The sequence below is a fragment of the Megascapheus bottae genome, chromosome 26 (genome assembly GCF_031878675.1).
Source record: "Megascapheus bottae isolate mThoBot1 chromosome 26, mThoBot2.hap1, whole genome shotgun sequence".
Classification (NCBI taxonomy): Eukaryota; Metazoa; Chordata; class Mammalia; order Rodentia; family Geomyidae; genus Megascapheus; species Megascapheus bottae.
Window position 1 is genome coordinate 12573362 of NC_143534.1, and position 14177 is coordinate 12587538.

At 39.7% G+C, this 14177-nt stretch overlaps 1 protein-coding gene across 1 annotated transcript in view; it reads right to left on the reverse strand.

The window, feature by feature from the left end:
• The window catches only part of Cubn (cubilin), a 199807-nt gene that overhangs the window by 159650 nt on the left and 25980 nt on the right, over positions 1 to 14177 (reverse strand). The window contains exons 13-19 of the mRNA XM_090318958.1: positions 14026 to 14144; positions 13018 to 13204; positions 11811 to 11920; positions 9693 to 9927; positions 7686 to 7867; positions 4938 to 5100; positions 2760 to 2950 (exon numbers count right to left, since the gene is read on the reverse strand). Coding sequence (XP_090175084.1) covers positions 2760 to 2950; positions 4938 to 5100; positions 7686 to 7867; positions 9693 to 9927; positions 11811 to 11920; positions 13018 to 13204; positions 14026 to 14144 — 1187 coding nt within the window. The remainder of the gene's footprint in view (positions 1 to 2759; positions 2951 to 4937; positions 5101 to 7685; positions 7868 to 9692; positions 9928 to 11810; positions 11921 to 13017; positions 13205 to 14025; positions 14145 to 14177) is intronic.

Genomic DNA, 14177 nt, shown 5'->3' on the forward strand with positions numbered 1-14177 from the left:
TGTTTCCAAGGTCACCCTAAAAGTGATGCCACTCTCCTTACCTCCTGAGAGGTTGGACCACAAGTGTTTAATCACATGTCCTTTACTCTTCATTAATATGCTTTACAATTTCATGGTTGACACTTGAAAGAGTTTTCGGTCTCTTGAAAATGTCTGTCCTAATATCTGCACCAATATCACCTGGTTTTTGAAAGCTGCTTTTCCAAAATCAAGGCGAGTTACTTCCTTCATTATTGCCAACTCCATTTTGTCATCTTCATGCTACTTTAAACTCCTTCTCTTAGCCTATCAGTTCACATAGACTAGAGCTCCTTTGTGAATCTAGCCACTGTAACTCAAGTCCAATTCTTTGAGTTTAATTAGATTTTTATCTCTGTTCTCTCTTGGAGTCATGTAGGAATACCCATCCTTTCCCTTGGATCTTTGTATTGCTAAGTCCTCATCTGTAGACCCAATACATAACATCCTTGGTGATTCTGCCTCATGACAGGAAAGAGGAACAGGGAAGCATCTCACTGGACTAGAAATTAAATTACCCAGGTATAAAATCATTCACGTGTTATAGAGATATTTAATGATAAAAACTGAATTTCAATTTTTATTTATGTTTGAAAAATCTTGCTATATAACACAGGCCATTGCAGAACAGGCTGTGTAGTATGGACCAGCCCTCAAACTTGCTATCCATTAGCCTCCACCTCCTGAGTGCTAGGAGTATACATATGTACCACCCTAACTTTCCAGAACAATTCAGAGCAGTTCATGTGACTCCTCAGTGAAATTCAGTGGGAGTGTTCTGTACAACCAGAGAGGCTATGTCATGGGCTGACAGTTCCTCAGAGCTATTAGAACCATTATAGAATATCAGAGCTACTTTCATGCCTATCTGAGAAAACCTTTGTGCCTACCTCTATATTTTAATCATGTGACTAGAAAGCCAGGTATGGAATTGGAAAATCCATGAGACCCTCTCTTCTAGAGAAGATAAGACAGGTGCTTTCATCAAATGCAGGCTATTACATTTCCATTCTTATTAGACATTGCTATGATTGGAACTCCTGAATTCAAATCCAAGCTCCACTACTTGTTATACACAATACTAAAGGCAAGTAACTTCACTCCTCTGGGCCTCAGTTTCCTGAGTTAAAAAAAAAAAAGTAGGCCAGGGACCAGTGGTTTAATGCCTGTAATCCTATGGACTCAGGAGGCTGAGATATAAGGATCATGGTTCAAAGCCAGCCCAGGTAAGAAAGTCTGTGAGACTCCTATCTCCAATTACTCACAACAAGCCAGAAGTAGAACTGGGGCTCAAGTGATTCAGTGCTAGTTTTATTTTATTTTTTTTTGTCAGTCATGGTACTTCAACTCTGGTCCTGGGCATTGTCCCTGAACTCTTCAGCTCAGGGCTACCACCCTACCCCTAGAGCCACAAAGTCACTTCCATTTTTCTGGTGGTTAAATGGAGATACCAATCTCAAGTTCTTAGTGCCAACCCAGGCACTAAAGAACCCAACCTCCTGAGTAGCTAGGATTATAGGCATGAGTCATCACGCCCAGCTAGGGTGCTAGTTTTGAGCAATAAAACTCAGGATTAGTGCCCAGGCCCTGAGTTCAAGGTCCAGGACCAACACAAAAAAAATTTAAAAGAAAGAAAGGAAAGATAATGGGCTTTGTGATGAGGAAATCAAATTAGGTAAAGAACTTACCAAATCTTGGTAATGCGAGAAGCAAATTATTAACTTAATTTGTTGCATGAGTTGAAGGTAGTAGAAGAGTAACTGGTGAGTATAGTAAACACTTTACTTCTGTGCTTCTACAAAGCCCAGATCACATATTCAAGCTCTATGTCTTGTCTGTCTACATTCAAGAAACAAGTCAGGAATTTATAAAGACTTTTCTGGAAAACAAATCTCTGACCTCCATGAGCAAACATAATTGTAAATGATTCTCTGAGTTTATGTAAAATGATTGAGCCCAACAAAGAGTCCTTTGTTTATCTCACTCTCCACTCTGATTTGTGGCTTGACGAATAATTAAGCAAAAAAGCCAGGACCAACAAAAAAAGCATCCTGTTTTTTCCTTTAGATAGTCTCATATTGTGAGCATTATACACTGAAAACAAAGTGATCATGTTCTGAAGGTGATTAGCAGGGATAGTGAAGGAAACGTTGAATGTTAGTAACACAAGCAACAACACACAACACACTTCCATATCACTCTGTCACTGACTAGCTGGGTCATGTAGGAAAACCTCCTTACTCCAGATTGAATTCCCTCACTTAGAAAATTATCCTAAATAATATCTGAAATCGTTCTCCTGTTAGCAAAGCCTACTACACTTACTTACCTGCATGCACCTTGGTGATTGGGACTCAGTTTAACATCCCATAATTTGTCCTTGTTAGAAGTTTCTAGTCCCAGATTTTCTTTCAGTGTTGCTTTTAGTCACTGAATCTGGAGCTAGACTCAGTGAACTAAAGAATTTTTTAATATGATTAATGGTAGAGATCTTTGATCTGTTTTAGAAAGATTCTTTCACATTCTCTAAAACAGTTCTAAAGTTGCTCTAGTGTTGTTCCAGGCTCCCCAATCAGAAGCACCCAGTAGGTTGATTCAGCAGGGCTGGGATAGGGTATAAAATGGCTTTTTTTAAAAAAACAAGATCATGATGTTGTCAGCTTGAAAACCATGTGAAGACTACACAGAATAGAAAAATGTTAACGAAGATGATCTAAGAAGAGCTGATTAGACAAAGTTACCTCGATGTAACTGTGAGAGCATCCATTCTGGCCTTCCAGCTCCACGTGGGTGAACTTGAGGTCTATTTGCTCTCCTTGAGGCAGAGTTATGACGTAGACACATTGCCCATCATGGGCCAGAGGCCCAGAGAAGTCAGAGAGGAGGATCTCGCCCTGGGGGTTGGTGTAGTTCCCTCCACAATGCAGATCCGCTAAGGAGAATGGGGAAGAAAATCAAAGGTCACATTCCTCTGGCTCTCATTTCGATCCGGTATTAGAAAAATGTGCACACACATTTATAAATCATATACCCACTTTATTCACCCTGTTCAGGCTTATGCCCCTCCTTATGAGATATTTTTAGTTTGACATTACAGGTAAGGCATCCTTGAAGTGCCTAAAGAAATAGATGTACAACTGGTGGCTCATACCTGTAATCCTAGCTACACAGGAGGCTGAGATCTGAGAATTGTGGTTAGACGCCAGCCTGGGGTAGGAAAGTCTGTGATATTTGTAGTTGTTTTTGGTTTTGTATTTTTTTTTTCTGTCTTGGGGCTTGATACTCTTATCTCCAATTAACTATCAATAAACTGGAAGTGGTGCTGTGCTTCAAGTGATAGAGTTCTAGCCTTGAGCTAAAGAACTCAGGGAGATTACCCAGGCCCTGAATTCAAGCCCCATGGCTGACAGAATGAAAGAAAGAAAGAAAGAAAGAAAGAAAGAAAGAAAGAAAGAAAGAAAGAAAGAAAGATAAAAAGAGATGCAGAGATAGAAGAACTTCCAACCCACTGTTCTCATCTATACATTACTTTTTTTTTTTTTTTTGCCAGTCCTGGGCTTGAGCTCAGGACCTGAGCACTGTACTTGGACTTTCTCAAGGCTAGAGCTCTACCACTTGAGCCTCAGCACCACTTCTGGCTTTTTTCTATGTATGTGGTACCAAGGAATCAAACCCGGGTCTTCGTGCTAGGCAAGCACTCAACCACTAGGCCAAACTCCCGGCCCCTATACATTACTTTTTAAATGCATTAATGCTTCGATTTATTCAGAAAGATTTACTGTATTTAATAAAAAATAATATAGCAAAATAAAATACGTAGCTATATAAATAAGGTAGATTAAATGAGAATAAGAACAGGTGGCCATAAAATAGCAACAGGTGATCATAGGAAGAAGGTAGGTTAGATAATATTTGTAGGGGCTATAAGGAATTAAATAATTCCTGCTGCATATTAAGCCTGAAGCAAAGGAATGTGAGAATGGGAACCATGGAGATATATGTTGTTACTTTTCCTTATATTGAGACTTCATAAATATTTTTCCATAAATTTCCATTAAAAACATAATCATGTGCCTCATGAACACAATTCTCTGTATCTCTTAGATGGAAATAGAGCATTTCATTTGTTTTGTTGTTTGTTGGTTTTAAGGAATCAAGGCAACAAAAGGTATCACAGCTAACATTATTTCACTGGAAATGAATTTCAGGGACCAAAACACTGCCATTCTAGAAGCCAGCCTCTGTGCAGCTGGATTTGATCTGAGAGTTAACTCAGACTGCATCACTCACATTGCAACCATTCCTGCTGCAAACCATCACACACTGCTAGGGAACTTAGTTTTAGGTGCCTCATCATGTGGATTCTGTATTTTAGAGGCCATAAGGTAGTTTAGTCTTACTAGTAGAGCACTGAGAAGATTAAAAAGAATCTGGAGCTATGGGGAAAGTATTTATAAACACACATGCCATGGGTTTAAGAAAGCCAGTCTTGAGGCCAGAAGTTTGGTAGATAACTTGCCTAATATGCACGAAGACCTGGGTTGGCTTCTTCAGTACCATATACATTAAAAAAAAAAAAAGCCAGAAATAGTACTGTGGCTCAAGTGGTAGAGCTATAGCCTTGAGAAAGCCCAAGGACAGTGCTCAGGCCCTGAGTTAAGGCCCCAAGATTGGCAAAAAAGAGAAAGAAAGAAAGAAAGAAAGAAAGAAAGAAAGAAAGAAAGAAAGAAAGAAAGAAAGAAAGAAAGAAAGAAAGAAAGAAAGAAAGGAAGGAAGGAAGGAAGAAAGAAAGAAAGAAAGACGGAAGGAAGGAAGGAAAGAAAGAAAAAGAAAGAAGCTAGTCTTCACAATATGACAGCTGTAAATACAGCATCACCCTTCAAAATGCATAGCAAACTCGCAACTGGCAGGCTACTTACAAGGTGATGTCAGGTAGGTGATATGGAAGCCTTGGTCACTAATCTGGGAGTCAGAATGGAAATGAATTCTGGCGAAGGGACCAGTAGTCTGGAGTGGTGGGACAGAGACAGTGGTGCAGTATTTCCCAATAACTGGGTCCTGAGGCAAAGGACCATCCCAAATCTAAAACACAAGGGTTGAGATGTTAAAGCTCATCTTGCAGATGAACTGCAGAAAATCCACCATAAAATAGTGATGTCTCTAAGAAGGTACGATAAGGACTTATCGTACCCATAATCAACACATCAAGTGAGTTCCATAAAAGGCATAGCCTTCTCATCAATAGATAGATGCCTGTCAGTACTGTCAGGATTGCAATATTTTCGATTGTTCCCATTATTATCATCCTCATTATTGTTGTTGTTGTTGTTGTTATCAGTCCTGGAGCTTGAATTCAGGGCCTGGGCACTGTTTCTGAGCTTCTTTACTCAAGGCTAGCCCTCTACCACTTGAGCCACACAGTACCAACTTCTGACTTTCGTTTATATGGTACTGAGTGAGGAATCGAGTCCAGGGCTTCATGCATGTTAGATAAGCACTCTGTCACTAAGCCACCTTCCTAGCCTCTCATTGTCTTAATCACAGTGTTTTCTGAGGTTTTAGTCCCCTAGATATTGATTTTGACCTAACAGCAAATGAATATATAGGAAAAGAAGTTGACAAAGGACTTAGTGATCCCAATGTCCAACTCTATCTAGAGGCTCAGGAGGATCATAGAAGAGAAAAGAAGTGCAGGCCTATTAGACATGGAACAAAGATGGCCTAAGGAGTTGAATGAAATTTTTAAAAGCACAACTTCAGTACCAGTAAAAAACTACAAGAGTAAAAACAGAATATTAGAAAGTTTTTAAGAAGTGTGGCTTAAGTGGTACAGCACCAGCCTTGAGCAAAATTGCCAAACAGGAGCACAAGGCCCCAAGTTCAAGCTCCATTACTAGCACAGAAAGCATCAAAAAGAAAAAAAATTTCATTATTGACTTTTACTCTATTTAGTGATCATGTGCAGGGCTGGGAGTGGGGCTTAGTGACAGAGTGCTTGCCTAGCATGCATGAAGCCTTGGGTTCAATTCCTTAGTACCACATGAACAGCAAAAGCCAGAAGTGGTGCTGTAGCTCAACTGGTAGAGTGCTAGCCTTAAGCAAAAGAAGCTCAGGGACAATGCCCAGTCCCCAAGTTCAATCTCCAAGACCAGTAAAAAACAAATAAATAAATAAACTAAAACAACAACAACAATAATCATCATGTGGACTTCTTTATAGTTCTGTTCTAATTGTAAAGTCTGAATGTACTATATAAAATACCAGGTTAAGTGAACTAAAGAATGTTTTTAATAAACTCAAGTTCATCTATTCTAATAACGTTTCCTCATTAGTGACAAAATTACACAGTAGTATTATTTCTGTTTTTAACTAATTCCTTGAAATAATGTAGCTTGATGAGAAATGAGAGACATTTGAATGGTGTCAGAATGATTGATACTTTTTATTGTATGATATCCAGGTATTAATATATAGAAATGAAAAAAGAATTATTCAACTTGATGGAATTTACTGAATATGAGTTTCAAGATAACTCACTTTTTACTGTCAACATTTAAAAGGTTATTTTGCTAAAATTTTCCAAGGAGAGACAATTGGAAGATTGAAAAGTCATTCCCAAAGGTTTCAAAATCCATTATTATAGCTACTAAATTATTAATAATTTCAACTTGTGGACATGCTGCTTGACAGCTGCATCCTTCTATCCTTTATGAATAATTCCACAGCACTCTTTCCTTTTCTAATGGACTCAGAAGGGCTTATTGTCTTTTTAGCACTACTATGATGTACTGAGATTTATGGTTACCAAAAAAAATACATCAAGAGAAACCTAAGAACTCAATCTCTTCTATGATATTTTCTGGCAACAAATGGAGAGAATTAATTTTATGTAACCTTATGCATGTGGTATCAGATATAATTGAATTTTCCCTTCTATATATTCTAATTTACTTGGGAATCAAGAGGGACTCAGACTGGCAACTTTCTTCCAAATAACAATTTTCAAAATATTTCCCAGTGATTCCAACAAAATGACTATTTTTCTTTATGGAATACTAGAGTCAAGTTGTGACAAAACCTGAATGTGTACAACTGAAGATCTGAATAAAAGAATCGAGTATATATTGGAGGCAATGATTATTAAGTAATGACAAACCAATTTTGCTCTTTCCAGACTACCAAGAAGGAACAGAGGAAAAGGCAAGGCAGCCTGTTCCCCAGATCTGAGTGGAAATCAGAAGTAAAAAAAAAAAAAAAAAAAAAACTGAGGGGCTGGGTGCTGACGGTTCAGGCCTATAATCCTAGCTACTCAGGAGGCTGAGATCTGAGGATCACAGTTCAAAGCCAGCCCAGGCACTAAAGTCCATGAGACTCTTATTTCAAATTAACCACCAGAAAACAAGAAGTGATGCTGTGGCTGTAATGGTAGAGCATTAGCCTTGAGCTCAAGAGCTCAGGGACAGCACCCAGGACCAGAGTTCAAGCCTCATGACTGACAAAAAAAAAAAAAAAAAAAAAACCTGAAGATAATTAGGAAGAACTTAGACATATGCTAGCTTCTGAGAAACACATCATATTACTGCTAGTAAATCTGGGTCATCCACTGATATCATCAAATAAACAGTGTGCTGTTCTATTGAAATATTTGAAATACTGAAATTGTTTACCTCCAGGTAGTCTTTGCTACAATCCTCATGATTTTCCAGGCTCAAGGTCCCAAAAGTAAACGTTATCAAGAGTTCAGGACTGGTTATGATTCGCCAAACACAATCTCTTCCTGGTGGGTAGTTCCCAGGATATCCTGGAGACTTGATGGAACCATAAGTACCACTCAGAGTACCTCCACACTCTAAAAAGAAGAGGGACAAATAAACAAAGGCCTCTTAACATCTGCATACAAGTTACTCAAATAGTAATGTCATACTCCTGTTATAAGAAATCAAACTTTATTATGAGATCTTGATTCCTTCACAAATTAAACAAGGTTTTCAGTTTTCCTGCTTCATTGTTTTTTTCCTTTTTGCCAGTCCTGAGGCTTGAAACTCAGGGCCTGGGCTTTATCAAGGCTAGTGCTTTGCCACTTGAGCCTATAGCACCATTTCTAGCTTTTTCTGTGCATGTGGTATTGAGAAATCAAACTCAGGGCTTCATGCATGCTAGGCAAGTCCTCTACCTACCACTAGGCCACACTTCCAGCCCCCTTGCTTCCTTTTTATCTTAATATACTCAACATTCCCAGGAGTGTGGCCTAGTGGTAGAGTGCCTAAGCAACATGCATGAAGCCCTGGATTCCTTGATACCACATACACAGAAAAAGCCAGAAGTGGTACTTTGGCTCAAGGGTAGAGTGATAGACTTGAGCAAGCTCAAGGACTGTGTCTAGCCCCTGAGTTCAAGCCCCAGGACTGGCAAAAATAGATAAATAATACTAAACACTACATCATTTTCATTTAACAAGGTTGCATAACACTATTACATAGTTAAAATATTTATTTTATAACACTATTAAGTAGTTAGAATGTGCATTTTATAAATGAAGATATTCAATTGTGGAGAGCAAAGTAAGCCAGGGCCAGAGACACAAAGAACCGATCGATGTTTTCCTTCATGTATGGAAAGTACATTCAGCTTACAAAGTCTTAAGTAAATACGTTGGGTGCTATACAAGCATAACTAATGTCAATTCAAGGAAAATTTCCATGTACCTCCACAGAAAAACAAAATCAAAGTTCATTAAACAAAACACCAAGGAAGCAGGTACTCCAAAAGGGGTGGGGTGGGGTCAAGGGGAAAGGAAGAGATGAATGAAGAGAAGAGGAGGAAAATGCAAACAAGTTTCCGGTGCATAACCTGGAAAATCAAGAAAAAATGGAGGGACAAAGGGTAAACAAATGGTGCAAGTGGCACTCACTAGACACTGTGTTGAAAACGAGCTAGACAACTTGTGAGTGGTGACAGGACGGAAAAACTGAGAGAGATGGTGGGAACAGGTAACATTGTCCATGCACTCTATCTAACTTAGGAAACTAACCCTCCTCCTCCCCTTCCTCCCCCTCCTCCTCCTCTCCCTACTTCCCCTCCTCCCCCTCTCCCTCCACCTCCTCCTCCTCTTTTACAATCAGGTCATTCATCAGAAAGGCAAAGGTCAGGCAGAGGTGATAGCAACTGCTGGACAGGTGTGCAATTTCCTCCTTGTGGCATATCTCTTATCGACTTAGATAGCCCCACCAGTTCTGCCCTAAAACCACATTCCAGAGGATGGCCTCACTCAACCACATTCCCACAACATGGCCTTTGCTGCCCCAGGGAACATAATCACTAAGGAGCAGTAAGTATATCTACTGTGGCCTAACATTTTGCTAGTTAACTGGAGATAAAGCCATCTCAACTTTTCTGACTGAGCTCACATGGAACCTCCATCCTCCAGATCTCAGCCTCCTGAGTAGCTAGGATTCTAGCCATGAACCACTGGTGTCTAGAGAGGCTGGTATATTGAAACCCCTTCCAATACATCCTAACTTTGTTATCTCTGAACAGAACATGAGATCCAATGCATTTCAGATTTGTGTGGCATTGAAATGGCTGCACCCCTGAGGCTCCCCTCAGGACCAGAACATTCATCAGGATTGTGTCATGAGTTCCTCAGGTATCCCTCCCCGCAGGTGTGCACACACCTGGCTGCTCTGTATCCCATCTCAGTGTGAAGCCCCTGCCCTCTCTCAGGTGGTCAGAAGAGAGGAGGATGTAGAGTGCATTGTCACTGCTGAGGATATCCTGAGGGCGCTGGTTGCCACACAGCCTTCGGAGGGGAAAAGCTGATGAAGAGTCACCATCGTGAATCTGAAGGAACTCTTGTGGACAATTGTTCACTTGCTCCAATTCAAAAAATGTGAAAGTGATACGCAGCACCTAAAAACAGAACGCCACCAGGTATCAGTTTTCATTCCCATGTTAGTTCTCCTAACTATAAATGTACTCATACAGGAAAATACCTACTGATTCCTAGGTACACATCAGTGTGTGCCCAGTCTGAGAGAGGCTGTGAATATCACCCCAGTTCCATCAAAAACAAAAACTAAAAATTATCATTATAAAATTCCAGTTAATTAGTATCAAAATTAAAAAACAATCCTTGAAGACATTGAAATGCTAGTTATTATACCCCATAGATATAGCTAGATACATAGATACATAGATATATAGATATGGGGAGAAGATATAATCCCAGCAAAAACAAGGTAATTTCCCTAACAAACTTATAAGAAGCATATTGAAAGTTTTTCACACAAGAACTTCTCCTTGGAAACAGTGTTTTCAATGTTAGGAAGCAGAATTCATAAAAGCAAAATGGAAGGAAGGAAATTCATACAACATGCCCACTGGGAAATTTCTCCTGGAATTTATTCCATTGTGAAGTTATCAGGCTCCAAGAGCCTCCCCATCCTCCTAAAGGGAAAGCAATATTTTTCAGGTACTTGTACAATGTCATTTGCAGTATTACTTGAATAGAAGAAATGAATAGAATTTCAAGGGAAAATTACTCAGATGGGCCACTTTATTTGAATGAATGTAGGAGCTAGTTGAGAAACAAATACATAGTATTTGTGTTTCTGGAAGAAAACACTGAAACCCAAGGGTTCCCATTTCCATTATTTATTTGTTTGTTTTGCCAGTCCTGGGGCTTGAACTCTAGGCCTGAGTACTATTCCTAAACTTTGTTTTGGGGGGCTTTTTTTGTGTGTGTCAAGGCTATATCTACCATTTGACCCACAGTAGCACTTCTTTTTCTGTGATTAATTGGAGATAAGAGTTTCATGGATTATCCTTCCCTAGCTGACTTTGAACTGTGGCCCTCAGACCTCAGCCTCCTTAGTAGCTAGGATTATAGCCACCAGGGCTTGGCTCCATCTCAATTTTAAGAGTACTTGTATCACAGCTAAGAGTCATAGGCTTTTGGGTTGTATAGCTGAGTCCTGCATGTCATGTATAAGCCACCACACCTAGATAACTTTCCCTACTGCCTGACATTTTCCTCTACTATACGTGAAATATGGTGACATTTGATAAACTATCCTAATATCAGTCACCATTTTTGTGCAATGCTAAGTCAATCAACATCTTCACCATCAGCCGGGAGTTTAGCCTAGAGATTGAGTGCTTGCCTAGCATGCACAAAGGCCAGGGTTCAATTACTCAGTATCCCATACATAGAAAAAGCAGAAGTGGTACTGCGGTTCAAGTTGTAGAGCACTAGCCTTGAGAAAGCCCAAGGACAGTGCTGAAGCCCTGAGTTCAAGCTCCAGGACTGGCCCCCCCTCAAAAAAGTCTTCATGATTTTCAAATATTACTTTGTCAGTAACAAAAGGACTTTGCCAGTTAGGTCCTGGCTTACTGTTAGCCAATCAATGAAGAGAATCATGCATCAGCTAGCAGGCTTTGGAAGTAAACTTGACTTAGAGGTTCAACTATTTCAATTACAAACAGTGCTTTAAAAAAACTTTATATAACTCCTCCTAGTTTCTATTACTTAAGCTATAAAATACACATAGTACTACTGGAAAATTAATGTAAGGTTTTTTTTTTAAGGTTGGCAAAATAGCTAACAAAAAGCTGGGAACTCACTTAATTTTTAAAGAAAAAAAAGCTGGGAACTTAGTAAATACTGAACACACAATAGTTTAATTATTGCATGTATGTATGTGTGTGTGTGCGTGCACACACACACACACACACACACACAGATATCCTGAAATACAAGACAGTCTCCAGTGAGACTATGGTTGCTACATTACCTTTCCCACTTCAGTTCGGATAACCCAGAAGCAATTGACATGCACATACTGAGCATCTCGGCCCAGATAGCTGATAGTTCCATTGAACTCTGAAAGGGTCTCTCCACAAACTGCAAAGGAAAACAGGAAGAAATAGTCTTTTCAGAAATTCCTACAGAGTCTAGGCAACCCTTGCTTTCCATTCCCACTTCTCTGTCCTCCTCGATTGACATCTAACCAAATCCCACCTCTGACTCCAAGTTTAACTGTTAAATGATCACCTTCAACCTAACATTCCTTGGATTTTTTTCTCCCATCTCTACTCTGGTGTGAAGCTTAATTTCCTCCTACACAACAGTGCACAGCTTTAGTTCCGCCATATTGTGTTCGCCTTGTTTCCTCCATAGAAGGTGAGTATATAGTAAAAGGAGACAGTGCTTCCTGCTCCTGTTTTCTCAACTGGTTTACCATTGTCCTAAATACATGGTGACATCTCAATAAATGTATTGATTACGAATAAAGAGTAATAAGGGAGGCGTAGAGTGGTCAGAAGAGACTTTCTGGAGGCATTTGGATGTGAAGAATTGCTACATGGGGATGGGAAAACAAGGAGAGAATTAGGGGAGACTCCTGGGAGAATTGTCCCAAACAAAGAACACAGTGACGTTCATGGAGCCACTTGGAATCACATGGTGAAAGAAAATATCTGGCTTGAATCAGAAGGTAACTGAAAGGCAATCACCAATGAAAAGCCAGTTAAGATTTCAGAAAGTAGAAGACTACAAGGGGTAAGGCCAGAGAGTAATTTACTTGTTTTGAAGGAAAGTTTTTCTGACTTGAATTGAGGTTTATGCATGCCTCCCTAATGGATTCTATGCCATTTCTACAAGGCAACATGCCATTCTCTGCATCTGAGCAATGGGCCTAGGACACAGGTGGAGGAGTGTCCTCAGAAGGATTAAAAGATATTACTTCTGAGAAGGAGCTATCAGTAGGATAAGAAATGCGGGCCGTAGGGCTGGGAGTTTGACCTAATGGTAGAGTGCTTGCCTACCACACACGAAGCCCTGGGTTTAATTCCTTGGTACCACATATACATAGAAAAAGCCAGAAGTGGGGCTGTGGTTCAAGTTGTAGAGCACTAGTCTTGAGAAAGCTCAAGGATGGTGCTCAGGCCCAGAGTTCAAGCCCAGGACTGGCAAAAAAAAAAAAAAAATGCTGGCCTAACCTTGCTGGGGAGTCTGACAGCGATCTCCAGTCCAGGAACTCGTACACATACAGCTGAAGGAATTAAGGCCATCTACACAAGTTCCTCCATTCAAACAGGGGTTACTTGCACACTCATTGATGTTTTCTGAGCAGTTGACACCCGTCCATCCTGGTATACATTTACAAAAATAGCCCGAGACTGTTTCCTATAGAGAAAATAAAATGGAAGACCATAAGACAAATGTTTTCCTAAAACGAAAAGAGAACCAACCCAAATAATGATGAAAAGTAACTTAATAGGAGATGAATTATACTAAGCATTTTGCAGTAGTTAAATTTACTAATTAGTAGTCTTAAATAATAATCATTAAAGATAATTTATTTGGATCATACTGTAAGGTTTGTTTACTATTTTGTAAAAAAATGAACTGAGCTAGGGCCTGGTGGCTCACACGAGTAATCCTAGCTACTCGGGAGGTTGAGATCTGAGGATCTCAGTTCAAAGCCAGCCTGGGAGTGAGATTTTATTTCCAATTAACCACCAGAAATGAAAGTGGAGCTTTAGCTCAAATCTCCAAGTGGTAGAGCCCCAGCCTTGAGAGAAAGAGCTCAGGGACAGTGCCCTGATACTGAATACAAGCCCCATGACCAACCAAAGAAATGTTTAAAAAAATAAATCAAAGAACAAAAAAGGAATTGATTTTTTTCTTGAGACCTAAACTACTCCCTACCTTTATTTGTGAGTTATTCATCATTTTTTATCTTAAGCTTAGACTTATATAAAATGTATTTTAAGTGCTTGCCTAGCATGCACAAAGACCAGGGTTCAATTCCTTGATACCACATACATAGAAAAGCCAGAAATCGTACTGTGGCTCAAGTGGTAGAGCGCTGCCTGAGGATGGTGCTCAGGCCCTGAGTTCAAGCCTCAGGACTGGCAAAAAAAATTTTTTTAATGTATTTTGTAGATGCAGGACTAAAATTACTCAAGAGCACTCATTTCCCCTAAAAAGAACAAAAGACTCACTGCACATTCTCCATGTAAACAGGGGTGGCTTAAACAATGGCCACTGAGATGAATGCAACCATTTGGCCCATAACCATTTCCAGTATATCCAGGCAAACAGGTGCAGAGCGGTATGGAACCTGTTCAGAAAAAAGAAATGCATGTATCAAAAC